The sequence below is a fragment of the Carassius gibelio genome, chromosome B9 (genome assembly GCF_023724105.1).
Source record: "Carassius gibelio isolate Cgi1373 ecotype wild population from Czech Republic chromosome B9, carGib1.2-hapl.c, whole genome shotgun sequence".
NCBI lineage: Eukaryota > Metazoa > Chordata > Actinopteri > Cypriniformes > Cyprinidae > Carassius > Carassius gibelio.
In genome coordinates, this window is record NC_068404.1 from 17,529,799 (window position 1) to 17,542,826 (window position 13,028).

The 13,028-nt window shown below is 35.5% G+C and overlaps 2 protein-coding genes across 5 annotated transcripts; one reads left to right on the plus strand and one right to left on the minus strand.

Annotated features, from left to right (window-relative positions):
- The first annotated feature begins 1,827 nt into the window (after positions 1–1,827).
- On the plus strand, positions 1,828–6,644 carry popdc2 (popeye domain containing 2). 3 transcript variants are annotated; one of them, XM_052566437.1, is made up of 5 exons: positions 1,828–1,975; positions 2,060–2,610; positions 3,360–3,468; positions 3,618–4,173; positions 5,632–6,644. In XM_052566437.1, exons 2-4 carry the CDS (start codon positions 2,114–2,116, stop codon positions 4,122–4,124), a joined length of 1,113 nt encoding a protein of 370 aa, XP_052422397.1. In that variant the 5' UTR covers positions 1,828–1,975; positions 2,060–2,113; the 3' UTR covers positions 4,125–4,173; positions 5,632–6,644. The 3 variants fall into 3 exon arrangements, with proteins under 3 accessions (XP_052422397.1, XP_052422396.1, XP_052422398.1); XM_052566436.1 differs by having other exon boundaries at positions 1,836–2,610; XM_052566438.1 differs by having other exon boundaries at positions 1,837–2,610; positions 3,618–4,032.
- pla1a (phospholipase A1 member A) lies at positions 5,932–11,949 on the minus strand. Of its 2 annotated transcripts, none has more exons than XM_052566435.1 (11): positions 11,477–11,949; positions 10,586–10,802; positions 10,320–10,497; positions 9,983–10,091; positions 9,383–9,484; positions 9,115–9,207; positions 8,855–9,022; positions 8,249–8,338; positions 7,136–7,244; positions 6,862–7,017; positions 5,932–6,755 (listed from the first exon to the last, which is right to left on the minus strand). In XM_052566435.1, exons 1-11 carry the CDS (start codon positions 11,553–11,555, stop codon positions 6,674–6,676), a joined length of 1,383 nt encoding a protein of 460 aa, XP_052422395.1. In that variant the 5' UTR covers positions 11,556–11,949; the 3' UTR covers positions 5,932–6,673. The 2 variants fall into 2 exon arrangements, with proteins under 2 accessions (XP_052422395.1, XP_052422394.1); XM_052566434.1 differs by having other exon boundaries at positions 8,855–9,040.
- Between the last annotated feature and the right edge of the window lie 1,079 nt (positions 11,950–13,028).

The following is a 13,028-nucleotide window of genomic DNA, read 5'->3' on the forward strand; positions in this document are numbered from 1 at the left end:
TTCAGTATCTACACCTGGTGTGAGCCCAGCGAAAACAAATTAATAATTTTCTCCTAAAGATTTCACACGTGTAATTTGTCCCTGATGCAAACACAAGAACAGATTGCTTATTTAGCTTATTTCAGTATTCCTGCTTCTAATTACCTTATACATTTTGATGTTCAATTCATTAAATCCCATCATAAGCACAACAAAATGCATAATATTTTTTATATATTAAATGTCAAATAGTTTTTTGCTAGTTTATTTCTGTCATTTGATGGTCCTTTTTACTTCTATGAGAATGTGCATACAGTACATGAGTGAGAACATTTTTATCAGCATGCCTCTCTTGCAGGGTACATGTCAAATTGACTGCTCTGAATAGTAACTTTAACACTCTCTTATCATCTATAACAGCTAGTTGAGCTGCACAAGATATCCAATGTATATTGATGCATTTCAGTTGTTTCTATTTATATAAGCTGTCATGAGGTAAAACAAATGGTTCTGCGATACATCATCGCACTGTAGTTCTATAGAGCATTCCATCTGTGCTAAAACACCACATATCACTGTGCAGCTCTCAAAGTGGATTGTTGTTTTTCTTGTATAATTCCCACAATCTGTAACTCAGATGTCTTATATCAAAATAATGCAGTTCCTCATCTATCCTAGCTTTGGTGAAAGAATAGACCTACTCTCACTAACCTTAAATGATCCAAACTGAACAAAATGGAAAGCCTCTGTCCTTAAATTACATCCATTATCCTCAAATGAAGACCTTTTCTATTGAGGAAGATAAGAAATTAAGAACAAAATATTTAACGTTTCCAACCCCCCAAAGTGAAGGAAGTTCATTTTCAAATTCTTAATCGAGCATATAACCCTCTGTATAATTTGTAGGACTTTAATTTGGTTTCAAACATAACTGGCAAATTTATGATTTACATATTGAAAAATTGAACGTTTATTTATTTAATATATATATATATATATATATATATATATATATATAAAAGTGCATTTGCTGGTGCCCCATTTCACAATTTTACGGTTTATCTAAATTAATACAATTAATCTTTGTTCTTTTGTATATTTATAAAAGATGGAGAATGCAACTTAGCAATTACTATAATTATTATTCTTGGAAATGTCTTTTACATAAGAATAGGTTCCTGAAAACAATCAAATATATGTATTCTTATAAGTATAGCAATTAATAAATTAATGTTATAAAATAAGAGTTAATTACCATTTGTCCTTAGTATTTTGATATTTATGGAGTAACTAAGCAATGGCCACTGAAGAACATGCTGTATTGTGAATATAGCAAACAATGCCATATGGCATTTTACACAGCGATGCAACAATATTCTCATAACTTATGCTTAAATAATACAAGAAACAGAATCCACTCACTCTTGCACTCCACTGCTAATCAGCAGCATATTAACTACCAACAACTGCTGGACCAAGTTATGTGAAACTACAAAAAGGAATGGCCAGGGAGGGAAGGTAAACAGTGTTACATGACCTCCCCTGTTATTTGATCTGTCTCAGATTGTCTAAATATACCTAGTATCCTCCTCCCCTCAAACACCATTAGAGGAGCTGGAACACAAATTGTCTGTTTGATTGTGAGAAAACGAGTGTTGGTGACATCTGGCAGAGCTTTCAAAGATGTCAAAGATGTCAAAGAAGTGCATGTCACCTGTTATCGTAATCACTCTGCCCGGCCATCATTGTGTTATGTTAAGTAGCGAGTCTGCTTTCTGTCTGTGGCTCTTTCCTCCATGGGTTTCAATTCCAAACATGGTTATCCTTCTCAGGGTCTCTATCCCCGCCTCTCCCGCTCCATGTTTCCAACAGTCCAGTGCAGGACAGGGAACAGAAGCAGAGACGCTATAGGGCTGATATTGTCAAATTCAAAAGGAAAAGTGGGTGTCAAGGGATCGGAATTATGAAGCTTCTTTCATTCCAATTATTTTTGGCGGTAAGATGTGGATTGGCTGTTAGAGGCTGAATGAAACAATCTTTTTTTCATATACATCTGACATTAGTTTTTCATTTTTTGAAGGCTCTTTTTTATGAATTCAGTTTCCATTGAATTGAAGACCACATAGCCATAAACATGAATAGTGGTGACTCTATCTTGATTGACTCTATCATTTTCAATCACACACTCTGTGATGGATGGACCAACAGCACCGAAGGTGCCATCTACCAACTGGGTAACACCATTCTTTTTTTGGGCTATATGGGTGGTAGTGGAGCATATGGAGCCCTGTACATCTTCAGCTTTTGGGCTCCCGCTTTCCTCTGTCTGGCTCTGTGGGGCTGGTTGACAGTGTGTGGCCTTGATGTTTTCCTCTGGAACCTGCTGCTGATGCTGCAGTGTTTGGCCCAGGTGTGTCATCAGATTTTTCGGCTGATGCAGGACGGTTTAACTAATGAGGAGCTTTCTGCGCTTTACACAGCGGTCTACCTGCCTCTGGATGTACCTGTGCAGGTGTTTAAAGAGTTTATGGCTGCCAGCGAGAACAAAGTGCTGTCTCTAGCAGCTGAGGAGACGTATGCTGTCGAGGGGAAGACACCCATTGATCAGCTGTCTTTTCTTCTTTCTGGAAGGTGAGAAACAGAATGTTTGGCAGAGTTGTAAACTCATACAGTTCTCCGGATTAGTGATTGATCTTGAACTAGTTTTAAAACTATTATTACTGTAAAAACTTGCACTAAATATTTACTTATTTTCCTGAATTCCATTCTCAGTTGTATAGTATAATAATTAACATGAAAAAAATATTTTGTGGGTCAATAATGTTTTTTTGACATCTATTAATTAATAATAATAAAAAATGTGATGAATACATACAGTCCATTAAAATTACATTGGTAGTAGTTGTAAGGCATAATAAATAAGGCATTTTATTTATATTTATATGAAATGGACACCTGCAGACATCATGACTGTGTCAAGGTCAAGATTATGAAATGTCATGTGGTTAAACTATATTTTTGAATGATTAATTTATGATTTTTGTGATATTTACCTAAAAAAATGTCAGCTTTTTTTTTTTTTTTAAAGATGTGTACACATATGTATTTAAGGTTAAAATAACATTTTTCTTCCTTTTTACTTGATGCTTACACACTATTACGTTTACATTTAAAGTTGCGATATAACGGAAGAAGCAACTGATTTTTTTTATCTGTATTGTAATGTATTTCACTCCAAATACTGTGCATTTAGACTGAATTTTTATTCCATGCTTCTTGAAAATGTTACAAATGTTTTTCAAATCTATATTAAACGAACATGAATACAAAAGGTAAGGACTTAGTATTTGTGTTTAAAACCAGATCTTTTGTTTTTACAGGATTAGAGTGTCCTTAGAAGGACAGTTTCTCCATTATATCTTCCCTCACCAGTTTCTTGATTCTCCAGAATGGGAGTCTCTAAGACCTACAGAAGAGGGCAACTTCCAGGTATGATAACATACTGTTTGATCAGGTGATCAGGTACATCTTGGTAACTTCTTTTAGCCTGCATGTGCCATCAAGCAAAATTATTAAATGTTCATACAGTCATGAAATACTGCATGCCCTTAAACATCCCATGACCCTTTTGCCCTCAGGTGACACTGACTGCAGAGACGGACTGCCGTTACATCTCTTGGCGCAGACGTCGGCTTTACCTTCTGCTGTCTAAGGATCGTTACATTGCCCGACTTTTCTCAGTCATGCTCGGGAGTGACATTGCTGACAAACTGTACTCGCTCAATGACAAGCTGTTTGCCAAGAGTGGTGTGCGCCTTGATATCCGTCTGCCCAGTCTTTACCACGTCCTCGCCCCCTCACCACAGGGCAGTGAGGGTGGCAGTGCTAGTTCACCACCCAGGGGGAGCCAAGGAGATGCTACAGCCATACCGATTGATCCAGCCCCGTCTAACCAGGGCTTAGAAGCAAGAAATGTCCATCCGGACCAGGGAAAGAGCCCTGTACCCAAACCTCCACACCGGCTCTGGCCCTCAGACACAGAGATGCCCTCTGGTGAGGATTCAACCAGCTTGGTTCTGGAGGACTTTGCTGATATGACAGGCTCTCTAATGGACTATGGGAGTGAGAGAGATTATTTGAAGTAAAGGTTGGGGTGTTGACGCTAACACACTGGGACACTTCTTAAATCACAATGTAAGTACATAAGGAAGGATTGATGGGTGGGTCAATAAAGATGGGGCTGGTTTGCATGAAGAGGCACAACTGCACTAACTGGACACTGAACTGCACAAACAATGACTGATTAAGAGAATGCAGAGTGATAAATATGCATGATGAATTGTTATAGTGTATACTTCTTTTTGACCTGAATTATATTTAGAACTTTACTGCCATTTGATAAATTCACATGTGAGGAAGGGATCTCAGTTAATATAATAATACTGAATATATATAATAATTAATATGCTATAAGAATATTTATTATCTATAAGAATTTATTAATTTAAGTATATTGATAATACTGTTCTTGCATAATTTAATTTTAGGCTTGTAATAATAATAATAATAATAATAATAATAATTTGTTATATTATTAAATTCCTTATGATTATATTTATGGTATACTTATATATTTGTAAGAATATTATGATCCATATAATTTAATTGATATATTTAATTTTAGGCTTGTAATAATAATGATAATAATAATATAACATTAGTAATACCATATTAATTTATATCAATTTATATTATTTATATTAATTTTTACGTTATGTTCTTTTTATGTAGGCTTATAGTAATAATAATAATAATTGTTATTATTATAATTATATTGATTATTCTATTAATTTAAAATCTAATTAAAATTTGATTTCAAATAATTAAACAATAATAAATATCTTTCCTTAATAATAAATTTTTTATCTTTAGGCCTGTTATTATTATTATTATTAATAATTGGCTATATACTGATACTATCCATTCATGATTTAATGCAATTGATATTCATTATTTCTACACTAATTTGTGTAGGGGGTTCTGTAATAATTACAGTATCTTCAACTTAAATGGTTTTAACACAAACAAACACAACACAAAGTATGTCCTCATTTAACACACATGTGCATTCTGGCGAGAGGAAAAGGCTTCCTTGGGTGAGAGATAGCTTTTAAGTTTTATTTAGTACATGGTAGTGGAGCTATATTCAGTGTTTCCTCCTAGGATATTTTTTGATAGGTGTTTCTATGCTTAGGAGAAGCCTGGTTTTATTTTAGCACAAGGCTGGGTGAAAGACTGGAAGGGGTGTGGGATATCCAGGGATCCAAACATACCAAGTCTGTTTATCCAGCACTCCTCCCTCTCGAAATACTTGGCTTTGCCAACAAGAGCCACATTGCACTTTGCAGGGTACAGGATAGTGGGACAGCTGTGGGAGGAGGAGGGTTCTGCTGTCATTTGAGACATGACCTTCACACGCTAGTTTCCAAAGGAATGAGATATATGGATCATGTCCAGAAATACAACCTAGACTACAGAAACCAATATGTGAACTACACTGATGGATACAAACATGCTGAATTGAGTTATGGGATTTATTGCAGAGTTCTCAATGACATTTTAATGTGTCACCTTTTTCCATAAATCTAACAGAAGATGTTAATCCAGGAAGACTTCGATTCCAAAGAGGAGGTGCCCCACTGGCCCCCACTGACACCCCAAAGCTGTAGGAATGATTCCTCCACCAAAATCACCAGCGAATCAGTTTCCCCTCATACAAATGAAGACAACATTAACATCGAACAGTAAAAAGAATCTTTAAATGCTTTTTTTTTTTTTTTTTTTTTTTGGACGTTGACAGGACAAAAGATCAAACCTCCCAAAACAGATACTGTTATATATATATATATATATATATATATATATATATATGATTCCACATTGCACATAAAATGACTGTTTTATTTTTATTTGTACTGGCATGTACATTGTACTTAAATCTGTTTGGAATACATGAGACAGGAAACAAAATTTTCAAACACAAATGAATTTCAACAGTACTTCAGAGTTATATTAGATAGATAATGAGATTTATTACAAAAGTGTGTGCTTTATCATAATAGGATGTTAGTAAATGCTTCAGCATCATCTTCTGAGACTGTACAATGACCATTTGATGAAAACAATATTTCATGGGGCCAATTGTTAAGTGATGGGTTCAAAATGTGACTTATCACTAATGGTTAATGAACAGAGTTGATTTTTAATATCAAGAATGCAGTATGCAGTTAGAGATGCTAATCAAAGTGGCAAAATAATGAAATGTACATTGAGTGTTGCACCACTCCAAACATTTTAATCATTTGAAGTGAACCAGCACTTTCAACACACATATTAACACATGAAAGAACTACTGAGTGTTGAATGACTGACTTGATTCCTCTTGGCTGATATTTCACTAACACTCTCTGCAACAGTGCACAAAAATCATATTGTATATTATATAAGGGCTAAAGCATAATAAATATATCTAACAGAGTTTAAGCATTTCACTCCCCTTGTATCCTATTTATGTCTTTGTCGCCAAGGTTTATTTGCCTCCCGACCCAAGTTTTAGTGTGTGACCTTTGCTTGAGTCTCACTAATTAAAGACTTATGTATAAGCTCTCTTAAGTAGATTTTGTGTTCTTTTAATTTAGCACAACTGTACAAAGTCGTGTGACCATGGCACTCCCCGTCCAATATTAATGTTCTTCACACATAAAGGAACCAGCCCTCTGCAAAATAAACAGAAATACAGTATTTTTAAATGTGGTGTTACATGGGACATATTGTGTAATGAGTACTCAGAAAGAGACAAGGAGTTTAAAGGCGAACATTGACCTGGTTTGAGGGATTTCGGAGATGCAGATATACTCAAAATGAATATCTCCTTGTCTGTAGAATCGTCCTCCTGTGTTTTTCAGCTGCACTGAGTCAATTTTACACAGTTGCTCTGGGTGTGCAGCCACCTTTTTATGCAGCATTTCATCTGTATGTCTGAAATATATATGTACAAAGATATTCACACGTCTGGTTTAAACAGTTGAAGGAGTAAACATGCAATAAAAAAAGGAAAAAAGGAAAGGCTATTGCTTGTTGGAAATATAATACGTACATTTTGAGTTTCAGCTCTGTCTCAGGGTGTCCCACAGAGATCAGGGTCAGCTGAAATTCAGCAGTCTTGTCTAAAGGGGAAACCTTCAATTCCACTAGGATGTGATGCGCTGAAAAAAAAGGGCATGAGTGGAATTATTTGGCTGTATTTTTCATTAACATAACACATTTATAAACTCTTAAATAAACTAATACTCAGACATCAGGGGGTGACTGAGTGTTAGGTCAGTAAGATTTTTTAAAGATGCTAACCTGTCTTTGATGCTAACCTGTATTATTATTTTACCATATATAAAGTAACATTTCAAAATATTATTACAATCTTAAATAACCGTTTTCAGGATTATTTAATCCATAAAATGTTCAGAAAAACAGCATTTATTTGAAATTGAATATTTGTAATGTAATAGTATTTATTGTCACTTTTGATCACTCTGATGCATCCTTACTAAAATGCTGTTAATACCAAGATTTTAATACCAGCATTGGGGAAAGTTACTTTTAAAAGTAATGCATCACAATATTGTGTTCCTCCTTAAACAAGTAATTACGTTAGTTTATTTTTATGGAATGCATTTTGTTACTTTTGAATTACTTTTTAAATCTGCACAGGGCTTGCTTGTTTTTGTTTATATTTTATATGAAAGCATTTTTTCTTTTACAAATGTAAAAGCCCTTTCACACCAGAAGGGAAGGAAATGTAAACATCACATCTGTACAGCATTGGACTCGGGTTAAACAAACTGCATGAAGAATATGAGCAGGAGATAAAAGTTCACACTATTTAGCAGCAATAACAAAAAAGAATCACAAATGTGTAATTTTTGCTTAGTTTGGCTAAACTGGATCATCGAAGATCAGTAGCAAAGACATTGGTTTATAAAACCTGATTAAATACATAAATGGTTTTTGTCTATATTTAACATATATATTTTTTGCGGGTTTAATATTCTGAGTTTAACTAAAAAGTAGGGCATAACTTTACTAGTTACTTCAAAAAAGAAGTCAGATTACATAACTCGCATGAGTTATAATGCATTACACCCAGTACTAGTTAATACCTACATTATCTGTGAGAGTGGATAAATGACAATATGCACAAACTCATACACACCACAATAAGGAGCGGTAGCAGTGGTCAGAAGATAGACCTTCTCTTGAGTTGGCAGGGGATTCGCTGTTATCCCACTGTTCTTTAACAAACCTGAAATGCATACACAGATAAAAACAGACAGTGAAGGAGCACAACTGGGCAAGGCTTGCGTCATACATTACATGAAACAACTTTATCCTGTTGTTACATAATCAGCCTCAAGTGATACACTGGCCAGTTGGAGTAAGACATTTATGTATACAAAAGAAATGACTGATTGAGCACCTAAATGAACTAGAACATCAAGGTCATAACCATCCAAGATTAGATCAGCATGCAAAAACCCCTCCGAATTATTATTCAATCCTTGAGTATGAGGATATGTGTTAACAGTATCCATCCTCCTTATGAAAGACATCTAATCACACACGAAGGAGTTAATTAATAATGTGAGGCTCTCTACTGTATGACCTGGTATATCAATTAATTAAAAAAAATTTTTTTTAAAGTTCACTTTTTTTTTTCTTTTTTTTTTACATTATTTGTGTTCATAAATAGACAAAGATGTTTCTTTAAACACTTTACAGAAAGATGTTCCTTTAAAACATTCTGCTTACTCATCATTACCTATTTGCGGGCATGTGCCCTTGAAGGACCCCTCGCAGGTGACGCATTTTCCTGCCAGGAATTCCTCATAATTGGAGCAGGGAAATCCAATAAGGGAACAGGAGCTATTCAGGGCGCTCATGTAGACGTGCAGTGCCCTCATGTGGTCACAAATGACATAACCATACACTGGAAAGTAGATAAAAACTGACAAGATTCTCATCATCAAGTTATGGTACATTTATTTAGTTTATTTGTCTCAGCTTTTGTTGTCCACTTACTTGATGCAAACTTTGAGCGTGCACAACCGGCTTGGTCCATTCCGCCATTTAAGAAGAAGTCCACATGCCCAACAGGAATAGATATACCAAAGTCTGGCAAATGCATAGAAATTTAGTTAAGTTGTGCACAAATAATCTGTACTTCTGTATTGACGATAGCACCAGACTCTTGCGGTTAGATAGTGAATCAAGATAATAAAGCTGTCAAAAAACATTCGCAGTTAAATATTCGAAAAATAAAAATCAGTTTATGTTATTTAACTCTTACAGTCAGAGTCAGTGTGAATGGCCTCGACAAACAAAGCATCAGATGAATCCAGACGGTCAAATGGATCAGCGCTCTTGAACATCGGGCCTGCTGGGTCCAGACCTGAGGGCATAAAACTCAGATATATGTTCTGCTTTATACTAAACGATTCACATTTAGCCACTTTTAGGGTTCCACATAAATTTTAAACACTTTAAATGGTCAAACAAGCTCTTGTTTTCTTGCCAATGCTGTGTGGCATAACAGTTTCTCATTGTTTGTTTGAAGCACTCTTGCAGCCTCTGCTCTTGTCAGAAAGCCTCATTCAGTGTGGCTCAGTCGTGTTTGTTCCTCTCACAAGTGTAGCATCTTCAAAGGTCTCATCGGGACAGAATTGAATTATATATGAATTTATTTTTATTGTTTACAGATTATTCTAGTATCCTTTTAATTATTTTATTATATTTGCTCAATTGTATATTTTATGTCCGCGTTAGCTTCAGTAACAGCTTTTTGAAAACAGAAGGTTTTCAAACCTATATTTTCAATATGGTCATTTACTTTTGGATCCCACTGTATAGTGTTTATTAATATAATTGAGCAATTTTATCAAAATATTACCTGTAATTCGACCCAGCTTGCCTTCAAAAATGGTCCCTACAAATCCACACACGTGTGCTCCAAGACTCACACCAATGAAATGAAAAGATTCCAGCGTGCTTCCGTACTTCTACAATGGACACAAAAACAACAGCAACAAAAATGTACTACATTATTCTTCACCATGTGCTTCCTATGCATTTACTGTGATCTTCTGTGTACTGATACATTTTATTATGTTTATTACTAAATTGACGCTGCTCAAAGTATTTAGCCTTTAGTATTTAGTTGTCACATGGTCTGTTACGACATTGTTTTCTATACTACTTAGACATGATCAAAACACTGTGACTTTTACCGTAAGCTGATTGATAAGCACTGATATCTGCACCGCCACCTCCTTGTAGTTATCTACCACCAGATTATAAGCAAACGAGGCTCCATAGATCCAGTCCACCACCAGAACATTCACGTCCTCTTCCCGCAGAAGAGCCTGGGATAAGCCACTCACCCAGGAAGGCTTACTGCCCAGAGCCCTGAAACACAGTATATCAAAGAGTCATCTGTGTAAAAGGGCATTCACATGCTTTCCTATTATAAAATGCTGCTATTTAAATGCTTCACCTGTATCCATGAACAATGACTTTAGTGGGGAGGGATGAGTTGAAGTAAGCTGTGTGTTTCTGGGTATGGTTGAGGCAGTCCTGTGTGAAGAGGCTGGCACAGTCTGCATTCTTTCGTGTAAGAAGAAGGTACTGAACCTGGAGCTTGGTGCCCTGTCTGTATCCCAGCAAAGTGGTGTTGTTGAAGTCAGCACACTTTCGGGATGCTTCCTCATTACCTGTAAATTCGTATGCATGGAATTCATACCATCAGTACAAGGCCAAATATTATGGATTTTAACCTGTAATTGGTGGCTTTCACCAGATTCACCAGACACTGCCGTCTCTGCTGTCCCCAGATGTGTAAGTTTGACTTTGTTAAATTGAATTTGTAAAAGTAAAATATTACATATTAAATAATAAAGATGGTCTTGGTATTTACAAAAGCTGCATATTTTGGAAATTAACTTTGGAAAACGAATACATTTAAAAACAGCCGTCAAAAATACAAGTACTGATAAAGTAATGCTTTTTTTTTTTTGATCTGAGCAATTCAACATGCTTTTTTGATATGGTGTTGATTTTGAACCTCCATTTTGTAATTCTCTGTGTGCTTCTGTGTATATTTTAAAAAGGTCAAATGCTCTCTGGTTTAGTTTAGTTTAATTTTATTTATTAGGCTTTCAATGAATCAGTGGATTTGTAAATATTAAAATGACTACAATCAAATTCTGTACATACTTATATTAATAAATGTTAGCTTACGTTTTCAGTGTTTCTCTTTCTCCAGATAGACATCTGCACTACTAACTAAAACTGCAGATCATTTAAATTCAGGTGTGGTGTATTTACCCAATATGACTGGAACAATTAAAGATTTATTCTATTTGATATTGAACTAAACTGCACTTACCCACAGCAGAGGTAATGCACATTGACAAATAAACAAAAGTCTTGATCCATTTCCAAGATACGGCTTCACTGATCAACATGATGAAATCAGCTGATTGAGATGTTTCTGCTGGTTTGTTTCTTCACTGGGTGCAAATTCACTCTTTCTCTCTCTGCGTCCTTTCAATGCATTTGTTCCTGTTCTTCAGTTAGTTGTCATAAGAAGCCTGGAATCCACTTAATATCCAGCCACAATCTGTTACACAATGCAATGCTTATGAGAAAAATGCTTCAATATCCGATTAAGCGAGATGAATGTTTTTTCCTTCCATTCCTGGTGTGCTGTAATAAACCATGTCAGCATGAGAGGCATTAATTCCCAGCTTCCATCATGTGATAACTTGTGTAGCTAGTGGAGAATCTTTCTGGGCTTTGACTACAACAAAGAAAAACAAACGATCTGTTCACTGGTCTGCAGCTGGTTGTGAACCTATGACCACACAGATGAAATGTTTGATTGTTTGTCCAGAGGCGCTGGACTCTGGCCTCTTTGGCACAGTGTTGAGCCAAAACTCTCAGAAGAGTTTTAGTTGGATTGAAGTGAAATTAACACAATCAATTGGCCCCACTTGAAAGACATTATCATCAACTGTTTGTTTGTTCAGGTTCAGACTCCCCCATAGGGCTATCTTCTGCAAAAGTTGCCTTACTTTGTAAATGGTACCATAAAAAACTGAGCATCATACAATGATATTGATGTGTTTATGTGAATAGATCTATGTGCCAGGACGGAAAAGATGGCTGCTCTTTAAGTGGTTTATTAAGCTTAACTCATTTTAATATCAAGCCGTTTTCACACTCTTTTTCTGATTCTCAAGTTCTTTGTCATTTTAACTTGCCCAAATAGAATATAAATATTCCAAGAATGATAACTGTAACGACTAGTGTCCACACCAGCTAATGAGCGCATGCTCGTCTGTCATTTTAAATTCTCAGGCTTGATTGATTGATTCTGATTAGGTTGTTAAGGTTATTATTTTTTCTTTTTTTCTCTCTCAAGTTTAGGAGTTTTCTAATAGCTACTTTAAGTGAGGGAAGGTCTTAACATAGGACAGCTCACGACCAAACAAGCCACTATGGACTATGGAGTGTGTAGTTAGTTCTAGTAATAGGAAAATGAAGCCTTGTGAAGCACTATTTTGGTAAAAGATTAAAAGCTACAAGAGTGTCAAAAACAGCTTCATCTGGTGGTTAGTGAAAATAAAGCAGCCAAAAGCCTGTGAAAGACAGGATTAAAGGGATAATTCATGCCAAAATGAAAATTCTATTATAAATTACTCACCCTCAAGTCGTTCCAAACCCATAAAACCTTTGTTCATCTTCAGAACACAAATTATTATATTTTTTAAGCATTCTGAGAGCTCTTTGACCCTCCCATGATATAGCAAGGGTACTACCACGATCAAGGTCCAGAAACATAGTAAGGAAATCATTAAATAGTCCATGTAACATCAGTAGCTCAACCATAATTTTACAAAGCTACAAAAATACTTTTTTTGTGCGCAAAACAAAAC